Source organism: Drosophila simulans, chromosome 3L, assembly GCF_016746395.2.
Source record: "Drosophila simulans strain w501 chromosome 3L, Prin_Dsim_3.1, whole genome shotgun sequence".
Taxonomy (NCBI): domain Eukaryota; kingdom Metazoa; phylum Arthropoda; class Insecta; order Diptera; family Drosophilidae; genus Drosophila; species Drosophila simulans.
The window spans coordinates 13,010,813-13,033,203 of NC_052522.2; the positions used below are offsets into that span (position 1 = coordinate 13,010,813).

Sequence of the window (22,391 nt, forward strand, 5' to 3'; positions counted from 1 at the left end):
CATCGCATAATCATTTTTTGTGCCCGAACAGGGATCATAAATATGTCGCAGGCACTTGAGGCAGCCTCTCGCATTTATGTCGCTGCACACGGAGGAAAACCAACCCCGTGCCACCCCATTCCACTACATTTTCGGTGCAGGTTCTTGAGTGTACGTGTGCGAAGCCTGCACTCTCAATTATGTCTTAATTCGTATCTAATGGATATTTTCTGTGTGAATTTTCATGATTAATCGCCGCCCGAGGGTGCAGGGGGGGGGGGGGGACAGCAATCACACTGAAACAAAAACTGCACTCTGAATAAAGTGCTAACTAGTTAACAAAGAACTGATTTTATTCTGACTACAGAATTTTCCTTTTATTTTCTTGAAGCAGTAATAAATTTTAAAATATATATAATTTCCACGCCCAATATTAATTTGCAGAACTTATCTGATATTGTTCTCAGTGTACGTAAAAGGGTGGTTTGCCGACTGCAGTTGTTCACACATGTTCACAAAAAAAGAGTGCAAAGATTGGGGGTGGTGGGGGGCGGACAACGGGAACTGCGAGCGATAACTCAACTCCACCGAAGGTTCCCAACTTTCTTTCCCCCTCGATTTTCTTTTTTGAAAATTTGCAAGGCGGTGGCATGGGGTGGGTGAAATTTGCAATTGCTGGGGTGTGGCAGTTCGGCATTAACGGCATATGCACCGTATGTAGGTTTTTACGTTTGTGTGCGTAGACGGCGACGTGTTGCAACTTCCGGTGACGTCGACGTAGTCGCAAAAAGTGATTACGCGGCATTTGTGGCAGCAGCAAACCGGCGACGGTTTTTGCAAACATTTCCAAGAATGCAACCGCATTTGCCGCCACCTCGATACTCCCCCCGCCCCCCCTTCCGAGCACAAACACCACCCACTTTTTCGTTGGTAAACAAAAAGCATCTGAAATGCAATTCGCACTTCGGCAGCACAATGGCGCCATCTAGCCGCGTTTAGGCGAACTATGAAAGAGAGCCAGATAACGCGGCTGTTTTTCCGAGAGAGAAAATTGGTGGAAGCCCAATCTAGTTGGGAATTTTATCTAAGAGCGAGAGAATGTTGCCGGTTCTCAGTTCAATTTTCCTCTCTGTTTATCTTTGACTGCTGCATTTGCATTCATTTAAGGCGTTATTGGTGTCTCTGCTGCAACCGCTCCCAAAAAATCAGATTTACATGTCGTTGTTGTTGATTCTTTTTTATTTATTTATTTTACTTAGCATCGCATCTGATAAGAAAGTTATGTGTGCTGGGCGAGCAATGAACTTATTGGAGCCCCTGTAGGCAGGGCTAATTGGGACTGGTCAATGCGAGCGGTGAAGGCTAATTAGCTGTGGGCGGCGGAAGTACGACATCTTATTGGATGGGAAATGGAGAGATTGGACTAATGGAAAATCAAAGATTTTCTTTTGTTTACGGTTTGATAAGAAATTGTATTAGGCTCTGCAATGAATTTATAGCCACTGAAGGTTTTCTTGAGTACTTGATAAAAGTTATATGAAAATTTCCCTATCTTCTTATTGAAAAGCTGTATATATCGAACGAAAAAATTTGATCGGATGTTAAATTAATCTTGATAACAATACTAACACAATATAACTTCAGATCCTTTCAAAACTCAGTCGCTTGTTTGCTCAATTGCATGGAGTTGATATTTCAGTTAGCGTGGTTTCAAACCATCCAGTCTCACTTTATCTGACTCAATGAGAATCCAACTTGAGTCTCGCCGGCTCAGATAAGCCCCGTTATCTGAGCGAGAGAGCATCCCATATGATTTTTGCACAAAACGCCGAAGTATGCGCTCGTGCTGTTGCACACAATCGCACTCTCTTCGTATGTGTACGTGTTTGCCTCGTGGTGTCGCTCTCCCGCTCTCGTTCACTGTTAGCTCGCTTCGGCACTTAACAGCGTCTGAGAATCGAGGTTTTGAAGTTCGTGGCGTACACAGATACAATACAGCGTTAGTTCGAAAAAAATCGTGAACGTGTTTGGACACGTTGTGGAGCGCACCGTTATTTCCTATAGCAGACAGCTCAGCAGATTCGCGCGTGCAAATTCTCACCCTTCTCTTCATCCGCCTCTCCCACCCACCACCGCCATCGGTCGCTGTTGTAGCTGTTGTTGTTGTGCGGGCAACTTGCTTTTTGGGGGCGGGGCACGCGGGTCATCGCAAATAGCAAAATCGTCAATCGTCATCGGCGAAACGTGTGTGCAGAATTAATGAAATGCCCGCGCCGCTTCATCAATGAAAACAAAAAGCGAGGAGACTATCCGACAAATAGTATCTGAAAGATTTGTAGCTGTGCTTTCGGTTAACGTTGTGTTTGGGCCAACATTTTTGTTTTGACAACAGTGCGTGCTAACAAACCAGCCCAGAATTGCCAAAATTATCGCGGTAAGTCATTCCATTGGTGCCTAATTATTATTCTGTGCTGTAATGTTACTAAGTTTAGTACTGATATTAATTAGTTTAGTTGATACCTTATATTTACTTTTTGTTTTTGGTGTGTGTCGTATTAGTAAATATACATAGGTTTAGAAAAAAAAGCTAATAAGCATTTGTAGTTAATATGCAGAAAGAAAGAAACTGGTTTATATTGATAAAGAGAATAATACTCACTATAGAACTAAATAGAAATTAGAGTACTTTAGTAATATTTTGATTGATAACCAACGAATTTTAATCAATAATCTAAGCAGTTAGTTACCAAGCATACGCTACATAGCTAAAAAAAGCTTAGTTTAAAGCGTAGATTTCGATGTTTTACTATTATTTGTTTAAAATACTGTGTAAATAAGGTAAAATCCGTAACTAAAGATTGACCTTATCAGATATTACCGTTACACTTAATGAAGAAGCTCTCTTTAAGGCCCGAAAAAACGCCTTGACAGCAGCATGACATTCTCTTTTCTTTCATTGCCGTTGTTTCAATGTTCGATCGATAAGTTTTATGAGTTTTCGTTGTGAAATTTTGAAATCATTAATTATGTCTCGGGCGGCAGACTCGCTCGGAGTTTCCGTCCAGGTCCCCAGCCGTCTCATTTTGGGGTTTCTGTCTGGGGAACAGGTTTCGTTAGAGCGAAAAACTTAAAGAACTTTTCGAGGTTTGTGCGATTCCGGGAACTTGTTAGGTGCTGCCTGGTGGACTCGTGTTTGCTCGCCCCTCTTTATGGAGATGTGGATCTTTATGAATGAACGAGGTGGGGCTGCTCAGTTCGGAGGCTCAGGCAGCTGGGCAGCTGGGCGGCTGAGCGGTCCGAATGTCTCGTGTTGTGGGCCTTTCTCGTTGACACTTTTGAGGAATGTCCGCTTGGCCCCACTGGCCTGGCCAACTGGGAATGGGTTAGACGTGAGCTGGCGTAAGTCTAAGATGCTGGGATGTACTAAAGTTCGAAGAATTCGAACGGTGAATAGAGTTTGGGCCGAACTCAAGAAGACTTCAAAGAAATGGCAGTAGGAGCACATTTTTAGTGGCATTAAACCAAATATGTATAGTAACTTTCAGGGTTTCAGAGTTACTGTGTTTTGTAAAAGTATTCTATAGACAATATTCCGACATTATAAACTATTTTAAAGATGATCACCCATAGAAACGAATTTTCTTAAATACATGCTTATCTCTATGTTGCGCCTTCCACTCTGTGCTTCTACCAGCTTCAACCGGTGACCTTCATTATCTCCATCTGAGAACAACCTCGAGGCGAAATCTTAAAGCAAATCCCCACTCATTAAAGCTCCCAGCGCGTCTGTTGTTATCAGGCCCGAAAATGCCCACCGAAAACGCCAAGGCCAAAGCCGAAAACTTCCAACCTGCATTAGCTAAGCAGGCAACTGAGCAGGGGAAGCTAGCTGGGTCTGAAACAGAAAACTTTTTAATTACCAACAGGAAAAAACATTTAAGATAAAAGCCAGGTAACATGGGGGCAGGTGGGAGAGGCCAACGCCGCCCCCACCCCCACCCACTTTTGCATAAATTGAAATTATGGCAACTGTTCCTGACTTCAGGATGAAGAAGAGTCCGAGTCGAAATCGAACCTTTTACTTTTCACTCACTGACCCGAAGGTATTTATGACCTTCGTAAATAGGAAACCGAAGGAATAAGCAGCAGGTTTAAGCCATCTGAGAGCTACAAATTTTACAGCTTAAATATTTTTTAGCCATTAGATAAACAAATAGAAGGGGCAGAACCAGAGGTAGGAGAGAAAAGAAAAGAACGAAAATATCTTTCAAGTACAATGTTAGGTAAATATAAACAAAACTTTACGTCTTTAGAGCTCACACTTCTTTTTACAACCTTCCAGACTTTTAGATGCTGCACTTTGGCTGTTTGCTGGTTTTTTGGTTCTTCCTTTTCAGCTACTTAAAGCTTTTAGAGCGGCAGCTAGATGTAATATAAATTACATTAGCTAAGTGCCAGGCGGCAATTAAAAACAAAAAATACTCGTGAAGTTTTCCTCCGCCTTTGTTGTTGCTGATAATGTTGTTAATGATGTTGCGGCAGCATCTTCAGCAGCCCCATCCCATCGGCGGCATCATCATCAGTGGCATCATCATTAAGAACATCATTGCCACCATTAGCAGCATCATTAGAACGTCAACTTAATCAAGGTTAAAAAGCATGTGGCGTGCCTGCCCCAAAAAAGTCGAGGAAAACTCAAGAGATGCGGGAGCTGGCATCCCGCTCTATCTCTCTCTTTTTATGTGTGGTATATATCGTATATGTATATATATCTTCGATTCTGTAATTATTGACGCCGACGATGTCTTCCACGTTAGACATAAACATAAACATATTGCGATGACTGAAATTTGGTAAGATTAGGAAAAGTTATGCAAGGATTGGGCAAATTATGTTGGCTAACATGGGGTAATATTTTTGGGGATGAGGTAATTGTAGTGGTAAAAATAAATGGCAGCTAATTGGACTGAGAAAAATTAAGAGCGAAAATGTTGATAAATCGAATAATGATTTATAGCTATGGAATAGAAAGGGAACTACCTCATAATGACCAGTATAATCTAACACAAAGAAATAAAAAACTTAAAACCCCGATGATTTAATGTTATCAGATTTAGCAAATCATGCCACTGATATTTTTATAACCCTTGTTCGCTTTTCACTTTTCAATTTAACCACCATTTGGCAACCCCATCATCAAGTTAGAATCGAGATTCTGCTGCCTTGACATTTATGATGCCAAGCAAATACTTGAAACTCTAATAACCCCAGAAAATCACCCCAAATTACAAGTACGAAAATAAGTTACCCCGAATGACCGCCATTAGGCCTGAAATCAAAACATTTTACAACACCAATTATGTGATTTTTTTGTTGTTTGTTTTTTTTAGCGATCAGAGCCAAAGTCAAAGTAATTTCTATTTTAATAACTAGGCAGCGTGGCCAGGCCAAGTCCATTAAATATAAATATCTCTAGAGATATACATTGCAATTAAATCAGCAACAAACTGCAAATGAACCGAATCGTAATGCGAGAGAAGCAGCTCCATTATATGGGCATTATCTGGCTGCCCATAACTATCGGCTCAATCATAAATTTAATTAGCATAATTGACTCCGCAAGAACGGATGTTCGTTTTCGATTTGGGTTTTCAAAATTTCGCTCACGTAGTGGCAATTAAAAATGTGCTGGCAGCTTTTCGGTGCCATATGCGCAGTTACGCCTACCTCATCAGGCCAAAAAATATTGAAGATCAGGTGCGGGAAATGCGAGGAGAAAGGTGTGAGAAAAGCTGGAAACAGCTGGTGGAACGTGCCATTGACACTTTCGAGTGCGAGTTTATAAACATATCCAGCACTTGCCATTAAAATCGAAATATTGAAATCAAAATAAACTCGACCCGCTTTCTAAATTATTCGTTATTGTTTATATTTTGGCCTAGCCTCGCCTGATGAACCATACAAAATAGTATTTCATTTTTCATTCTCACTTCCTCTGCCCCAATAATAATATTCTATGCGTCATTTGGCAAATGAGTGGAGTCGCTCTGTGGAACGCCGGTTATCTTGTGTTTACCTTTGGGGCGATAAGGCGCCAACCCGATAAGATAGAGCCACTCTGGATCTATGCCTCGATAGGGTGTGACTTGGCTTCGATTTCTGATTTTCCACACAAAAGTAATTCGCTGCATTCAGTGTGTGCTGTTGTGCAAGCTGCTGCTGCTGCTGCTGCTGCTGCCATGGAAATGGAACGGCTTGGGGGAGTTGTGGAACTAATGGACTGTTTACTTATTTATGGGCCCTGAATGTTGGTCAATATTTGTGGTTTGCCCGGGCGTTGAGGGGCGGCCACAGGGAACAAAGCCAACTCACCGAGAGGAGCTGAATGGAAAGACGTCAAAGCTCGCTTACTGTTCTTGATGGGGAATGGAGTGGAGTGTGGGGGCATATAATGTGGAAATAATTTATAGATAGGATAAGCCCGTAAAGAAAGAATTCGTTGATTAAGAGTACTTCGACAGAAGAGGGCTGATGATTCACGTATTTTATTTTCTATTTCGAAAGCACACATTTGCCATTGCAGTTTCTATTCATAAAAGTGTGCACTCATTTGCTTATATTTCAGTTCCTAAATATATTCACACAAAGGTATTAATGTCTAAAAATAATTTTAAGTTAAATAAACACATTTTTCAACGGTACAATTTATTTTTCCAACATGAGCTTCCATAGCTGATTAATGAACTCATTGCTCAAGAGATAATCGTTTAGCTAATTTCGCATTAACTAAACTCACATGTTTTAAAAAAATTTCAGGGCCACAAAGGCCAAGTTCCGCCAGAAACATCTGTGCCGAGAGTCAAAATGTAAACTTTGCTGAAAAAATATGTATATAATGACTCGCGTTGGCCAAACAAAACAGCCAAAATCCATTAATATAACGCGGAACCATTTAATAGTACGAAAAACTAGCATGACGACAAACAGAACATGATCCATAAAATCGAGATCGGGCGGTACAGCAGCGAGCAATTTACGACAAATATGCAAAATCCTAAAGTTACAAGACACCAGATATGAGATACAAGATAGATAGATAGATAGATAGATTGTGTTGTGACCGCACTGGAGACGCCCACAAAACAGTCTGAGCATAAATAAGAGCAAACGTCACATGAAATGTGAGGCAGAGCTGGGAAATAAATATGAAAATTGGGCTGACAAAAACAAATTTATATATATATATATTTACATTTGTTTGGTGCGGTTCGCTTTTAAATTTATGGGTTTATTGATACTCTCGGGGGCAGGAAAGGAATTCAAAATTTGCTTTATCAGCATGTCAGAAAGGCAAAGCAAGAAAGCCCCAAACCGCAATCTGTAAAAATGTTCTCAGCGAAATGATTTAGCTTTCTATCTGTATCTCTGTTAGCACCGCATCTCTCAGATTCTCATTGTGTTTTCGCTCGGTGTTTTGAACAATTCTGCCTAGTCGAGCAATAATATGTCAAAACAAATTGGCTGAACTTGTGTAGAATGGGTAGAACAGACGTCGAAAAATTTACGTGATAATGAAAATAAATTTTTTGTTCCCTTTATTTGTGTACTATTATTGTTGAGTACACGAAATGCATACAATATTCATAAGCTGGTTTTACTAAAATGTTATATATATATAGTAGTCATATGAATATAAATAAAGGGGTAAACTATGTAATATTCTGGCTTCAAATTTGGAATATATTTAATTAACTTTTTAGGATTATATACTATGACACTCCCATCTGTTAGTTCAACGAACTTCTGGCCTGGATTCCTTGGAAAACCCGTCAAACCTTCACCTGGTTTGGCACTTCTGCGTAATTCTTTGGTTCGCACCATTTAGTGGCCATTTGATTTTGCATATCAATTAACGAGATTGAGCTGCCTCGGGGGCAGTATTTTGGGTCTGTTCGGTTAATCAGAGTTGTTGAGGCGATACAACGATTAATTAAAGCCTCAAGTCGCTGAATGGCTCGTTTAAGGTCTCAGTTTGATTACCCATAATTATGGCTTACTGAAAGTGGAGGCAAAAAAATGACGGTGGTAAACATTTTGTCGCCTTCGGATTTGATGCCTTCATTAGGAGCCAGAATAGAATAGACAGAAACTTCGGCGGTGTGCCACACGGCGTATGCATAATCGTATAATTAATTGCCATAAATGTTAATTGCGCATACGCCACGTTGCGGCAATTTATCCTTTTAATAAAAGGGTTCCCACGCTCACATTTTCCCCCATCCCCCCGTGTCCTTTCACCCGAAAGTTTTGCCAGTTAATTAAGCAAGTATTTTCCGCTTCTTTTCGTGTTTACCCAGTTAATTTCTGTTAAGTTTTGTTGACATGTTCGTTGTTTACCTATAAGCTAGTTTGCCAGCTGCGACAAATTAACTTGCTTCGTGTTAAAGTTTCTGTGGTTTAAGTTGGTTCTGAGAAGTTGAACAACTTATTGGATTAGTCAGGTGTTTGAAGACGAATTAATGAGATTAGAAACTGTACAAACTGAAACAAGAAAAGGCAGTGAAATGGGGATAGCTTTAAGTGAGAATTGCCTACATTTATTTCCAATTTAAAAAATATCAAAAAGGAACTTAATTTAAGCCCTCTTTTTGTTCATAATTTATATACAGTCAAGTTCCGAACTTTGCATTTCCTCACTGAAACTTGGAATTTCATAATTTTATGAAAGAAACTTTCATACCAGGAAGCAATTTCGGAAAATACCAGTACTCAAATCCCATTTGAAGTCTTTTCTACGAGCTTCGACTATTGCATTGATTGCTTGTTGCTGTTGATTTAACCCAAATAATTTTCGAGTCAAGCAAACAGAAAATCAACAAACAAACAAACAAACAGACAAACAAGCGCAGGCCAAACAAACAAAATGAACAACAAATCAGCAAAAACTCGAATGTAAGTAAAATCAATAATATGTTTAGGGTGACGCCCCCTCTTCTATATATTTCCCCCCTATCTCTATCTCTAACTATCTTTATCTATCGCTGGATTGTGGATGCAACCCTTTTAAAGCGAGAGAGTGAAATTTTTTCTATCCTAAGCTCGAGCTGTTTGCTTTTAATCAAGTTTCACAACATTTATCTAATGTGTGCTCAAGTCGGGCTAATTAATGGGTTAGGGCGGTCTGGATAGTTCATTTGAATATTTAACGATTGGCGTTCAGCGGTCGCCAAGGGGGCGTGGTCGCTCGGGGGGCGCCACCTGTCCGGCAAAATTATTAATCAATTATGCAAAGTTCTCTGGGTTAAACTGCGACTTCAGCGCGGAACTTCAGCTGTTGAAATATTTGAGATTCGTCCAATTCACCTTGGGAAACAACAACAGAAATGAAGTCATTAGCTGGGCCAAGATTCAGACTACTGCGAGTATTTGAATGGCATTTTGCGAAACAAGTTTCGCTCAACACGTAAATGTGAAGCGTAACAAAACGCTAAAAAAAAAGTAAATAAATAAATATGTATGTGAGAAGAAAAAATGAAAAGTTAAATGCAAATGCGACTGGCTTTATTTTTTGCTAGAAGGTTGTGAGAGAATCTGAATGATGTAATTTGTGGATGGGTGAGCTCAGCTAGCGAAGTGACTAACGAAAGTCAGTTAAACTGGAAACTGGAACCTTCATTCTAATTCCATAGTTATATAGCAAGTATAGTAAGTAATTCTGCAAGATTTGCCAACTTTTCAGACATTCTTCTGCATGTACTTAAACTCGACAATAAAGGCAATTAAAGCCGAAGTGTCTCCGAAGTCAAGCGTAAATGTGCTAAAAGGTTAGAGTGCGGGCAGGAAATCCCTAGAAGCTACATAGAAAATATACACACACTGCGCCATGTGAAATAAAATGCTAAAGTTATTCATTTTGCAAATAAGCAGGGTAAATATTTAATTAACAACTCAGCAGGCAAACAAATGGCAAGGAGCGGGGGTGTTGCTTGGAAATATGTCTCACGTTTGCGTCGCGGGTCTAAGGTTTCCTGCTCGCTGAGGGTAATATAATATTTATTTATATGCCGCACAGCCAAAGTCACCTACAAAACTAGACGACGACGACGACGGCGATGACGACGCCCTAGAAATTGCCGCAAATTTTATGTTTCTGTTCCATACCGTACTGTCTCTCCCTCTCTCCCGCTCGTTCTCTATCTGTCTCTGTCCATGGGTGTGAGTCAATGACATTTACGAAAAGAACTAGCTTCCTCAGGGGATTTTGGGTCTGAAGGTGTGCGACATAGACATAAGTCTGTTTTAGGTATCTAGACGATTAACAAGTATTTATTAAAGCTGAATATAATTTTTAGTCTTATACAGTGTTTATTTCTATGTATCAGAGTTATTATAAAACCTATTAAAATTCCTATAAAAAATCAATCTTAAATCACATTGATAAAAACTGCAAATATTGAAAAATAAAATTCCTATACTTATTGCTACTTATAATCTATATACATATTTCGCGCACCTTTTGTGTTCGCCGTGCGTGCTCCCTTTGTGCGCAGGGCAATATTAAACATTGTATCGCTTGAAGTCTGATTTCATTTGGCGCGTCTAACTAAGGAAAGGAAAGGAACCCCAGACAGGGACTAAATAGCTTACTACAGCCCCAACCTGAACTAATTAAATTAGTTTAGTCTGCAGAAAAAGGTTTTTCCAGTGGCGGCAGTCTTGTTGGTGGGCCTTTAATTGCTTTTGTGATGAGTCTTTAAAGCCGAACTGTGGACTCGGTCGATAAGGTGGCTAGCAAAATTAAGCAATTAATGAGGAATTTGTTTATGGTTCCACAGAGCACAGATCCTTACACATGCACAGCGTAAAAAAAATACAAACAGGAAAAGTGTTGGGCTTTCGTCATTGTTTCAATGTTTTATGAGTGCTCGTAAACGGACGGGAAATGCTCTTATTGCTTTCTTTTTTGTTTCCATCCTTGAGGATTGGGCTAGCTATTAAAATGTCATCATGCATCGGTCAGGATGGAAAATGGAGAGTTGTGTGGGCCACCACCAAGTGAACTGTAAGCACGATAAGTCAGAGCACGCAATTCTTTGGCCTCCAAGGCGCCCGGTTTTATCGACTGGGCGAGAGAGCGATTCCTGGGCGTATTTATTATTTAACACCTAGAAACCTAAGCGGGAAATGGCTATAAAATTGTTGACCTTTTTTTCCCGCTGCTCATCATACTTTCTTTTTTGGCACACGCGTCTCGTAACTCATGCAAAAGTTTCCCAGCCCATCTTGGGTGGTCCAAAAGACTTGGTTTTTACGACCAAGTCGGTACTCCAGTTCGTTTTACGATTCAACCAAACACACACACACACACAACATAGGTCGAAATATTTAAAAGTGCGCTTAATTATGGCCGCAAAAACGAAGGCGAAATAAACTTCGCATTAATGCCGAAAAAACTGCCAGAAATTCTAAAAAGGCACACGGCTATTGGGTAATAAACTTTATTTGCCTTCGCTTCTGGGGTAATCAACAAAGTCGTCTATGTTATATTGTGTAAGAAGTATTCGAGGTGGGTGGGATTCTAAGAAACAGATTGGCATTTAAACCAAGTTAATGCGGCTAAGATGGTCCTTACTTTTGTGGCTAGAAAGTATAAAGGGCAACCTTATCGGGCTAAGTTTCAAAAGCAGAAATTGTGTTTCTTTAACAAGGCATAAATATAATAAAGCATTAATATGAAAATATACCATTCTAGTTAACTAATTCGATTTTCTCACTTTTACAGATTTAAAACATCTCGAAACACCTGCCGCTTAAATAAGGGTAAGTTCAGACCCGAGACTCAATTCCTCGCCAATTCCCAGCCATCTAATGGCATCTCAGCCGTCCAAGGCTGTTGTCGAACAAGTTGGCGGTTTGCCGGGGGATAAACTACATATTCTACATATTCCCTGGTAGTCTGCACCGTTGTCCATTGGCCATTCAGGCCACCGATCATAGCGAACACATTTGGAAAAGTGGGGACATGACAGGCTGAATGGTTGAGTCTGAGATCGCCGTGGAAATATCCATACTTATATATGTAGAAATTCTGCAAGTGCAGTTAGACTCCAGACTCAGGTGATATATCTCACGACTCACAAAACTAGTTTACGCAACATGTGGCAATTTTGCATGCCACAAGAGGCCACAGAGGACGTGCCACACAGCGCACTGGGGAAAAGAAACCGAAACAAAAATTGACATTTTGACATGCGGCTTGTAAGCCGGGCGGTACCTCAAGATTCGCCTCCGATAAACTACAAATGGTTGCACAGACCAAGAAGTTGGGCAGCATACCGGTTCGCCGGCGCTCAAAAGCAATCCGTAAAGTGTCTTTTAAATACAAATGTTATCTACCGTGAAGAACCAAGGAGAGGAGTCCAGACCTAGAAATAAAAACCGTACGTGCCGCATTTGCTGGTGCTGTTTTTGTTGTCGCCGGTACGATTTTTAATGGATTGACGGCAGACACCGAATGCACATTAGAAATCCAATCCTGGTCCAGGTTTGCGTCCAGTCGCAGTCCTGCGATCGCGGGTCTCCCAAGTCATGCACACACATGGGTCCATCCATGTTCCTGTCTGCATTTTCGCCATCCTCTCCAGTTTTCCCGCACCGCTTTGCGTGCCAGGAAAATTGTCTTCGCTACTGCAATTTTCCTTTCTGGCTTTTGCATTTCAATAACTGGATGGGTCAGTGGCTGTGGAGTTTTGTTTGGCACGTACGGCATAAAGTATCTGTCTGGGCTATCGCTTACCACCTCCCTGCCACGCCCCCCAGCCAGCAAAGGGGCGTGTGCGCCATTTCTTTTGAGGCAGTGTCTGCATATATTTGTTTAAATTGCATCGAGTGTTTGAGTGTCTTCCAGATACTTGATAAAACAAACTTCGTATCGGGTTCAGGTTTGGTCAACTAATTGGAGAGACCAGCAAAAAGTGGTTGAGGTAATTGCCCAGGGTGGAGCTATTGGAATGAGGTGATTCGATTAAAAGGAATACCTAAAATAATGTTAATTTCGATGTTGTAATCCTAAAAGTCTACAGGAAATATTAAAAATTATCAAAGGATTAAATTAAATTGGATTTTTCATCTAGAATATTTAATATTTAGTTGCCATGTCATACTAAAAGTGTAACATATTTGTTTTTCAAAAATGTATCATGTTTATATGGCTTAATACATAATGACACTGATTCAACATTTTCCATTTAATTTGAACCTTTGCCATGGTCAACCTTCCCCCACCACATTCTAGCAAAAATATTCTCAGCAATAGAATATCTGCCCAAATCAAAGTGGGGAAGGTTGACTGTGATTCAAATTTCCGCTGTTTAATGGGCGCTAATAGATACAACCTTCATCAAATCGAATCAAATGGGACAAAACGCTATGGACAAAATGCAAGTCAATATGTCAGGCGAGCAATCAACACTCGAAAACGAGAATGAAAATCAAAGCGAAACCGGAAAATTTTACAACGCCTGAAATGCCATAAATTCTTTTGATGGCATTAATAAATAAATAATAAAAAGGGCTGCCGTTTGCCGTTCGATTCATTTTCAAATTCAAATTAGCGACATATCAAAAATGTGTCATCAGCAATGAAGATGGACTGACCCCACCACTGGCCAGTTGGCCAAAAAGGGGGGTGTAGTTGGGTATGTAGGACCAGGGAGTCATAAAAGTTGAACAAAAGCTATGCGAAACTGACTACCAACCAACCTAGAGAGCCGGATAACAATCACAGACCATAAACTGTGTTGAAAAAATATTTGCATACAGCCATAATAAAAAGTTGGATGCTGCTGCAGGCTAGTTGGAGTCATTAAAACAAGCCAGCGACTATCAAAAACTAACTGGCCAGGGGACACTTTTTGCTCCAGACGTGGTAATCAAATGGGTAACCCAACTATATTGATAAGCCTGTTTTTTCTAGTAGCTTTAAAACACTTTGTTTATATTTAAGGAATTGATGTCAAACTCAGTTTACCATTTAAAGTGCGTTAAAATTGGTAATTACCATTTATTATATCATTCGCCTGTTTTCCCTATTAATATTAACGATCACATTAAACTCAGTGAAGCCTGAAGTTTGATAGAACAATGTTTATACCATAAACTTGGCAGCTAAGTGCTTAAAACGCGATGGTAAAAAACTACACTTTATTTTGTACATTTGTCATTAGGTGTCAGATTGTGTCATTATTTAAGCAGCACAAATCAAAATAAAAAAGCTATCAAAATGAAAATGGGAATATTATTTCAGTTCATTTGGTTAGCATTTTTGCAAAGCCACTTATTCTATTTAAAAAATAGGGTATCTTCAAGGCTCGACTTAATCATTTGCTCGTTTCCTACTCGTCTTATTTCAGCGTTTTTTTATGTTCATTTTTGCACTGTCGTTTGGGTTGTAATTAAAACTTGTTGGCAGACTGTCAGGCAGCGAGTTAACAAGTCGGCGGCTCCACAGTGGAAATGGGGGGCAGCGGGGATGAGCTGTGAGCTGTGAGTTGGCGAAAATATTATTTAATTGTCAGGCCAGGCGCTAATTAAAGTCCAAGCCGGGCCGCCAAGTCTCTCGCCCATTTTGGCCATAAAGCCAAACACTTAACGATGCTCCACGAGCATCTTCAGTCCGATATTTATGTTTATTGACTGGTTGGGCTGCTGCTTTTGCCGGCTGGCAACTGACATCATCATCATCAGATGGAGGAGCTGCGTCCGCTGGCAAGAGCCAAGTTAGTCATAACACTTGGGAGCAATGTGGCCGAAGGTCTGCCTAGTGGAGATGTCAGACCGAGTTATGGAAATTGTTGCAAATTATTTATTTATTTATGCACGTGGCATCCACAGCCGCGTTTGTCGCCTGATTATGTGCTTATTTATAAGAGCCAGGTACACATAAGGATAAATGCGGGATTCAGCGACTGCCACTAATGAGATGCAAGCAAACGGCATCCGCGCTGCATATGAATATCAATTATGAGAGGTGGGGACCATGGGGCCAAGAGGATCATGGCCGTAATCGCAACTCAAGGAGGCTGCCACGCCCCCGTTCTGTCAGCCGCCTCCTCCGCTCGGCTTTCGGGCCAAATTGAAGTGGCTGAACAGACGTCTAGACCAAGTACGCGATGCTATTCGGCGGTGGTCGTAACAAAGCTTTTAAGCCAAAATGTTTGCCCATTTGCATAGTAACAAAGGCCCGAAAGTGTCGGGGAATTTGAGTGCAGATAGTGCGGACAGCGAGCAGATAACTGATTCAAATGATTCCACAGCGAGTGGCTGGGGAGCATTTGGGTTTTTCGCAGCTGGAAAGATTTTAGTCTGAACTTAAAAATATGCGGAATGCATGCAACAGTTTTGTATGTATGCGTATTGTGCATACACATTTTTAAAATATATTACTATTATATAAAAACGTAACTAACTATTTGTCTGGTAAGATCCGCATACAAATTCACAGCTACTGTTTCACAGTCCTTCGAAATCATTTTGCATGCTAGTAAAACGTTCATTTGCTTCCATGTTTTAACACTTCGATTTAAATAACCTTCTTTGAGCCCATCTCAATTGACATGATTGCAGATATCAAACGTCAAACCTCTTGGGTCATTTCGACACTTGACGACAACGCCTGTCGCAGGACCAGCTCCTTGAGATCCCTTAACCGGCCACGCCCTTCGGCCCTACGCCCCTCTTTGCTGTCCTGCTTATTTACAACTTGACATTTCACTTGCGATTCGCGGGGCACTTTTATGCGCTCCAATTGCATTTTATGACAGACAAAACTGACCTACTTAAGGCTCTCTCCTACGCACACAACCACCCACCCACACACACACACACACCCGGGACACAGCTGCCACGCCCATTTCGTCCTTGCTGGGTTTCTGATTCTCTCTCCAGCGCATTATAAATTTAATGGGCTTGACCTTTTTTCCCTCGATGCTCGACCGCAATTCCAATAGATTGGCAAACTGAAATCTGAGTCCAGCGGAAATCGACATAAAATTTAACTAAAATGTCCTTAAGTAGCTCAAGTGCTTAAAGGGGGGCGCAATGGTTGGGGTGAGTAAGTAAAGGATCCACAAGTGGGAGAAGTAAATTTGAAACTTTTCTATGGCTGAAGAAGATGCGCTTTAAATGGCTGCGAAACTCTTTTATCTCGCTTTGTTCGCCGGCCAGGGTTGTCGCATTTCACGCTGGATGCACAGCGGCCATGGCCACGCCCCCAGCCGCCTTCGCCATTGTCAATATCCTGGCAGCCATTTCCTGCTTTGTTTTGCTGGGAAAGGTCGAACACTTTTTGCCGCCACTGTTGTCCAGTCATGGGTAAAAATTTTTGTGACTGAAACTCTCAAGTAACTTGGCTCAAAGTGTGCTTTCTTTTTTGTTTTTTAGTTTTTCATTTTAGCCGCCCACCGCTGGCATTGAATAAGGCGTCCTCAACTAGAAGCAAAAACATTGAAAATTGTTTTCTTTTTCCTTTTTTTTTGCCACTTTTCCCAGGACTGTCTGTATTTGCTTTTATTTTTGCTAAATTCTCCTTAGCTGTCATCTTTTTTTTCGGATGATGCCGCTGCTGCTGCTGCTGCACTTGAGGAACTTTTTGCACTCGCCAAATGTTATTTCAATGCCTGGGCCACTTTTTTGTCGTAAGCCCTCCGTTTCTAGCTGGGCGGATTGTATTGAAATAAGAGTTCCGAGATGCGCTTGAATGATTTTTGGTTCGTGCAAATATTTTATTGACTATTATTCTGCCTGCTCTCGAGTTGCGTTTCAGTTCCGTTCGATTCGGCCCGGCCGTCCTTGTCCTTATTGTTCTGTGTGCGAATCCTTCAGGGTCTCCGTCTATTTTCCTCTCAAGGGTTTATTTTGGCTGTGTTTTTCCCGATACACACCATATATGCGTACATATTTTTGTTGCGCAATTCCGCACTGCCGGATAAATATGAGGAAAAGCCGAGGAAAAACTCAGAATGGCATTTATATTCTCTTAGAGCTGAGTTTGCTTGTGCAAACGAAGCAGGAAATTCAATAGGAAGAGCGCTGGAAATTGCCAAATTATGAGGAAATTTATGGCTGAATTTAAATTATTTGCATGGCATCATTTTAAAGTTGGCTCAGTCGTTGTTAAGCTCCTCGCCAGTACTTCTCTCATATTTTCGCTAAATTCAAACAGCATGTTTAACCTTTTAAATTAACGAAATTGCCGCTCATTCAAAGCGTTTCGAATGTTTTGCACATGGCTCGTTCCCTTCGATTTCCCGCGACTCGTAAGCCCCAATGAATGGCGGCAATTATAACATTTAGCACGCATTTCTGTTCAGCTAACGCCACAGCTCATTTATCATCATGACGGCATGTCTATCCCGCTACACAGTAAAAATTAATGAAATTATTATGCAAGAACCATATTAACTATAAAACATGTACTTAGGCAGCGGAATATTTAAGCAAAACTCGTGAAATAACTTGGAATTTGTAACCCCATGTCCTTTCAACTTAATTTGCATTCATTAGAAAACATATAAATATACAAAAAATTCTCCATGTGTACTGACAACTTGTTCTATTAATGCTTGTAAAAATGTCGGAATGTATGTATTTCGTATTTCGAATATTGAACGTCGTCTCTTTCTATTTTAATTGGCGGCCTCAAACGGCGCGAAACTAATGAAAAAATCATCATCAAAGAACCTAGGAAAAAGGCAATGAATGGATACATCGAATGGGGGTGGAGTGTTGGAAAACAGCGTTTTAAAGTCATTGCTACTAATTTTATGAGACCTTTCTTCTTTGCCACTTTTCCTTTTTGGCCCGCTTCCTTTTTCCTTTTGGGCGCTTCCGCTTCCTTTGCTCGCCAAATGATTATTGCAAGCCGTAAAAGGAGAAATGAAAATGAAACACAAATGGACGCAGCTGAAATGAAACCATCCTTGAAATCTATTGTCTGTCTGGCCGTCCAGACAATTGCAGAATAAACAAAAATGAAAACTGCCGAAAAAACAGCTATGAGAAAAAACCAAATCGGGCCAACAAATGATGCCTGGCGGGGGGGGAGGGTGGAAGGGACCCTTAACATAATTGAAAAACATCAAATCGAAATGAAAATCAAAGTACATGCCTGTCAGATGGGCAATAATCGAATGCAGCCCAACTGACATCTTTGAAATTTAAATACACTTTTAAGCGCCCAAGTAGCATGAAAATCAGCATAAATATTTGTTGTTATTCTCGCCATAATGACGGTGTCGTATTCCCCCCTCCCCGCCCCTGTTTTTATCCCTTTTTACATGGGACTCTACTGCAAATGAAATGAAAACATGCAAAACAATTAAAAACAAACAACAAAATGACCAACAACAACAATGGCAATGGCAACCCTGGCAGCTTGTTATTGAAAATCCACCAAGGGGTTAAGGTGGCTTCGGTGGGTGGATTTCGATGGGGGCGGGTTGCGGGGCAGGAATTAAAACAACAAGACCATGTCGAACACCTAGCCAAAGGTATACAACCCATCAACATCAACATCAGCCGCTGGCAACAACACACACACACAACTCCATTTGCTGCGTTGCAATGGTAAAATAAATAAATATTCATGTTGGAAATTTACTTGTAAACACGCAAATTGTAAAGCAGCCGCCGCCAATGAAGGACTTTTGGCAAATATCACAGGGGTGGATTCACAGTCGATTGCTTTGTTTTCCCACTTTTCAAGTGCAGGTCAAAGTCGGGGGGATCCTAAAATGTGGCAATTTCGAGAGAGGTGCCCAAATGGAACAAGCCATGTTCAATTGTAATGGTCTTGCTAGTTTCAAATATTTATGAAAACATAATTGCGTAATGCAAACGGGCTGAGAGTATGCAAAACAATTGCAAAGGGGTAGATTAAAACATTTAAAAATATCTGTGATGGGGATATATGAAATATACACACATACATATGAAATTATCAAGATTTTCTTATCACTAATTATTAAATGAAAAATAAGAGCTAATAACTTGTAAAAATCTTTAAAAGAAATTCAATTATTTAAACCATTTAGCTGGAAAAGATTAAAAGCATTTAATATTATTTATGATAAAAGCCGCATTTACAACAAGTATCTTTGTCTATTAATAGTTTTTAAGTGAGATCCATAGAAATCTAACAGAACACAGATCTGCATATGTGTGGCTTTAATAAAGGTAGCTTACATACGCATAAATGCATATTCCATTACGTAATACACCAAAAACGTGAACAATAATGCCCGGCACACTATTTTGCGCTGTATTTTCATGGCCCTTGGGGGCGAAAAGCCAAAAACCCACACACACAAGCTGAAAATGAAACTGGACTCCGAACATCCTGAACTGCTACGTGGGCTATAAACAAGGACACGTACGCAATTAATTGCAGAATTATTACAAATTTCATTACATGCTAAAATATGCAAATTGTTTGACGTTGCCTCGCCTGCAGCTCCTCTCCTATCTGCCTCTCGCTCTTTCCGTTTTTGTCTCTCTCTGCCTGCGCCATGCAATTAAATGCATTTGCATACATAATAAATAAATAATGCAGACGCAAAATTGCAGCATTAACTTTGCCGCTGATGTGCGAAAAATGAAAAGAGAGCGAAATTCTTTTAATTATCATTTTAATGTGTTTATGAACATTTAGAATAGTAAGCGAAAATTGCTCCCTAAATTGCAGTGGGGTGGCTTAAAGTGCCGAGGGGGCGGAGGCGGGACAGCTGCATTCGTTTGCACTGAAATGCCATAAAATGGCAACAATTTGCACACAGCTGTCGCCGGCGAGGGGTGTTCAAGTGGTTCGCATTGAGTCCGGGAATGGGTTTTATTTGCACCATTCTCTCCTTCCCTCCAGTCACTGGAAATATAACTTTTCACCTGGAAAATTGCTTAAAAAAATGTATTTAACTGCAAATATTGAATATGTATTAATTCCAGACATCGCTTTAAGTTAATTAAAAGAAATTCACATCTTTACTTTTGCACGCTTTCAGAGATATTAAATGAACTATGAATTTTTTCAGTGCCCTGTCGCTCAGTCAGCTGCAAATTGTTTGCAGCCTGTCTACATAAATGTTGCATGTCTACAAAATATTTGGGTTAAAACATTTGCACAGAGCCGGAAAAAAAGAGTATATATTTGTATTTGCATGATTGCACAGCATGGGAAGATCCAAAAGGGCATAGGGGTATATGGGACATGGGATACGGATGACATTGGATGGCGCATCAAGTGGCGCATCAAGTGCGGGTTCTGTTGGTCAAGGAGTGGCTGGAATCGGAGATGGAGTAGGACAAATTGGAATGGTTTGACTTCTCGGGAACCACGTAGGTGCTGTTCCTTCCAAATCGAATCGCCATCCTGCTCTCCGACTCCATCTCCTCCTCCCCTGGCACATTGATCCACACAGGTCGATGGGTAAATTTCTCGGATTGGGTTCTCTTCTCCGCGAGCCAGTGGACCCGATCCCCATCCTCGTCCAACTCGGTCCGCTCCCCTTCTGTTTCAACCAGGTCCACCTCGCGGTTGGACTTTCGCAGCACTGACCGACGATAAGATAGTCTTCGTCTTGGGGGAAGCTGCACCTTCGACTCTGGGGGAGATGGTGTCGGAGCTGGATGCAACACACCAGCACAGTCAGGGCCACCACGTTGGTTGCCCGGGCAAGTTAATCGCGTTCGATCACCCTCATCCTCCTCCAAACGGCCGAATTCGCAGTACAACTCATCCAACTTTCGCTGCAAACAATTGCGTAGATTGTTCTGCCGGCAGAGTATCTCCTCCAGCTCCCGAATCCTTTGACCCTGAGTCTTAATGACCTTTGTGAGCTCACGCCGCACCTGCTGCTCGCACTCGCAGCCGCATGGCGGTTGGGTGAAGTACTCCGCATGGGATTTCGGACAGCATTCTGGATAACAGCCGGGTTGGTCCTGTGGCAAGCCGGAAGGCTTCGAGCACTGCTCACATTTGCAGGGACACTCGTCTGTGGCATGGTGTCCGCGGCCCAGGAGCAGGACATCCGTGCAGCCTGGAAGGCAGTTGTTGCGCCGCCGCCTAAAGTGACAGAAAGTAGAAAATAATCGACACAAATGCCATGATTTTTCTGACCTAACACTCGGATCCTGCTCCTGTTCCTCTTCCTGCAGCGCCTGCATCTCCTCTTCCAGCTGCTCATCCTCTTGCATGGGAGTGCGCAGAACGGTGACCTCGGTGCCATCGATATCGGGAAAGTTACTGCCGGTGTCTTTAAATTCGGATTCCTGCACAAAGATCTCCGTGTCCGATTCCTTGGAATCTAGCCTCTTGGTTATCTTTAATTCGGAATCGCCTTCTTCCGCCGGTTGTGGTTTCAAATCCACACAGGACTGACCCTTGCCGCAATACGTGGGCAACGAAGCGCCATTCAGGAGGAGAACATTAACCGATGGACGTTCCCGACCCGGCTTACCATCATCCGGACATTTGCATCCTTCACCATCCTTCTTTTCATGGCGGCGCTTCTCCTTCTCGCGCTCCAGATTTCGCAGCCTCTTCCCGATTTTCTTGGCCCGCTTCACAAAGTCGGGAATGTGCTCCACGCAGACGCAACACTGGTTCTGAATGCTCTCCAGGCAGCAGTTCTTCGCCGCCATGCTGGACTGCCAGATCCTGGCCTCCTCCTCTGTTTTGGGATACGCATACGCCTCGTTGCCCTGCGCATCCTTTGCCGGTGGCTCCTCGCCACAGATGACACACCTTCGCCCAGACATGATTTTTTTTTTTAACAAACAAATTTTAAATTTTCTGGATCTAACGAATTTAAAACATCAGAATTTGTAGAGGAAAACTATATCTGTAGGGTTGATGGCTAAAGCAAAGATTGTTAAGGGAAATATTTTTGAAGCACGGAAATTAAAAATAACATCAATAATGACAACTTTTTTTCACTTTTTAGAGGCTTAAAGGAAGTTAAAATATTGCAAGATGAATACATATGTGGTAGAATAAATTGTTGTGTTGAAACGCTCGTTTTTATTGATCCTCTTTTTTATGGAGATAGCGAAATAGATCGCGCTGCAATCCATCTTGCTTGCGTAATTGCTTTTCCTTTGTTTTTTTGTGCAGGCATTTTTCGCTTTGAATGCTTTTGAGCAACTATAACAACGCACCTTGCGGTTTTTGCGGCAAGTGAATTGGGCTGTGAAAGCCGAACGCGTTGCATGCGGATTCGGTTTGCTTTGGTGAGGGGAGGGAAGTATGGGGGCAGGGGCAGGTGGTTCACCTGGTGCTGGCTGTTATGAGGTGGGAATGATTTCGAAACCGCTGTGGCACAGACCCACTCCCGACTGCACTTCACGGCTGGTCTCTGGGG

At 41.5% G+C, this 22,391-nt stretch overlaps 2 protein-coding genes across 2 annotated transcripts in view; one reads left to right on the plus strand and one right to left on the minus strand.

Annotated features, from left to right (window-relative positions):
• The first annotated feature begins 1,962 nt into the window (after positions 1 to 1,962).
• Positions 1,963 to 22,391, plus strand: part of LOC27206295 (protein slit) — a 53,593-nt gene continuing 33,164 nt past the window's right edge. Inside the window, exons 1-2 of the mRNA XM_044922771.1 lie at positions 1,963 to 2,413; positions 11,762 to 11,799. The gene's annotated coding sequence lies outside the window, so the exon portion shown is untranslated. The remainder of the gene's footprint in view (positions 2,414 to 11,761; positions 11,800 to 22,391) is intronic.
• On the minus strand, positions 20,134 to 21,895 carry LOC6737930. The gene is made up of 2 exons (XM_002084714.4): positions 21,149 to 21,895; positions 20,134 to 21,094 (listed from the first exon to the last, which is right to left on the minus strand). The coding sequence occupies exons 1-2, from the start codon at positions 21,787 to 21,789 to the stop codon at positions 20,281 to 20,283; spliced, it is 1,455 nt and encodes a 484-aa protein (XP_002084750.1). The 5' UTR covers positions 21,790 to 21,895; the 3' UTR covers positions 20,134 to 20,280.

Excerpts from the sequence above, each read along its gene's own strand:
- LOC6737930 (XM_002084714.4), bottom strand. The coding sequence starts at position 21,789 with ATGTCTGGGCGAAGGTGTGTCATCTGTGGCGAGGAGCCACCGGCAAAG. Across the intron at positions 21,095-21,148 it reads GAGCAGGATCCGAGTGTTAG|GCGGCGGCGCAACAACTGCC; the intron begins GTCAGAAAAATC and ends CTGTCACTTTAG.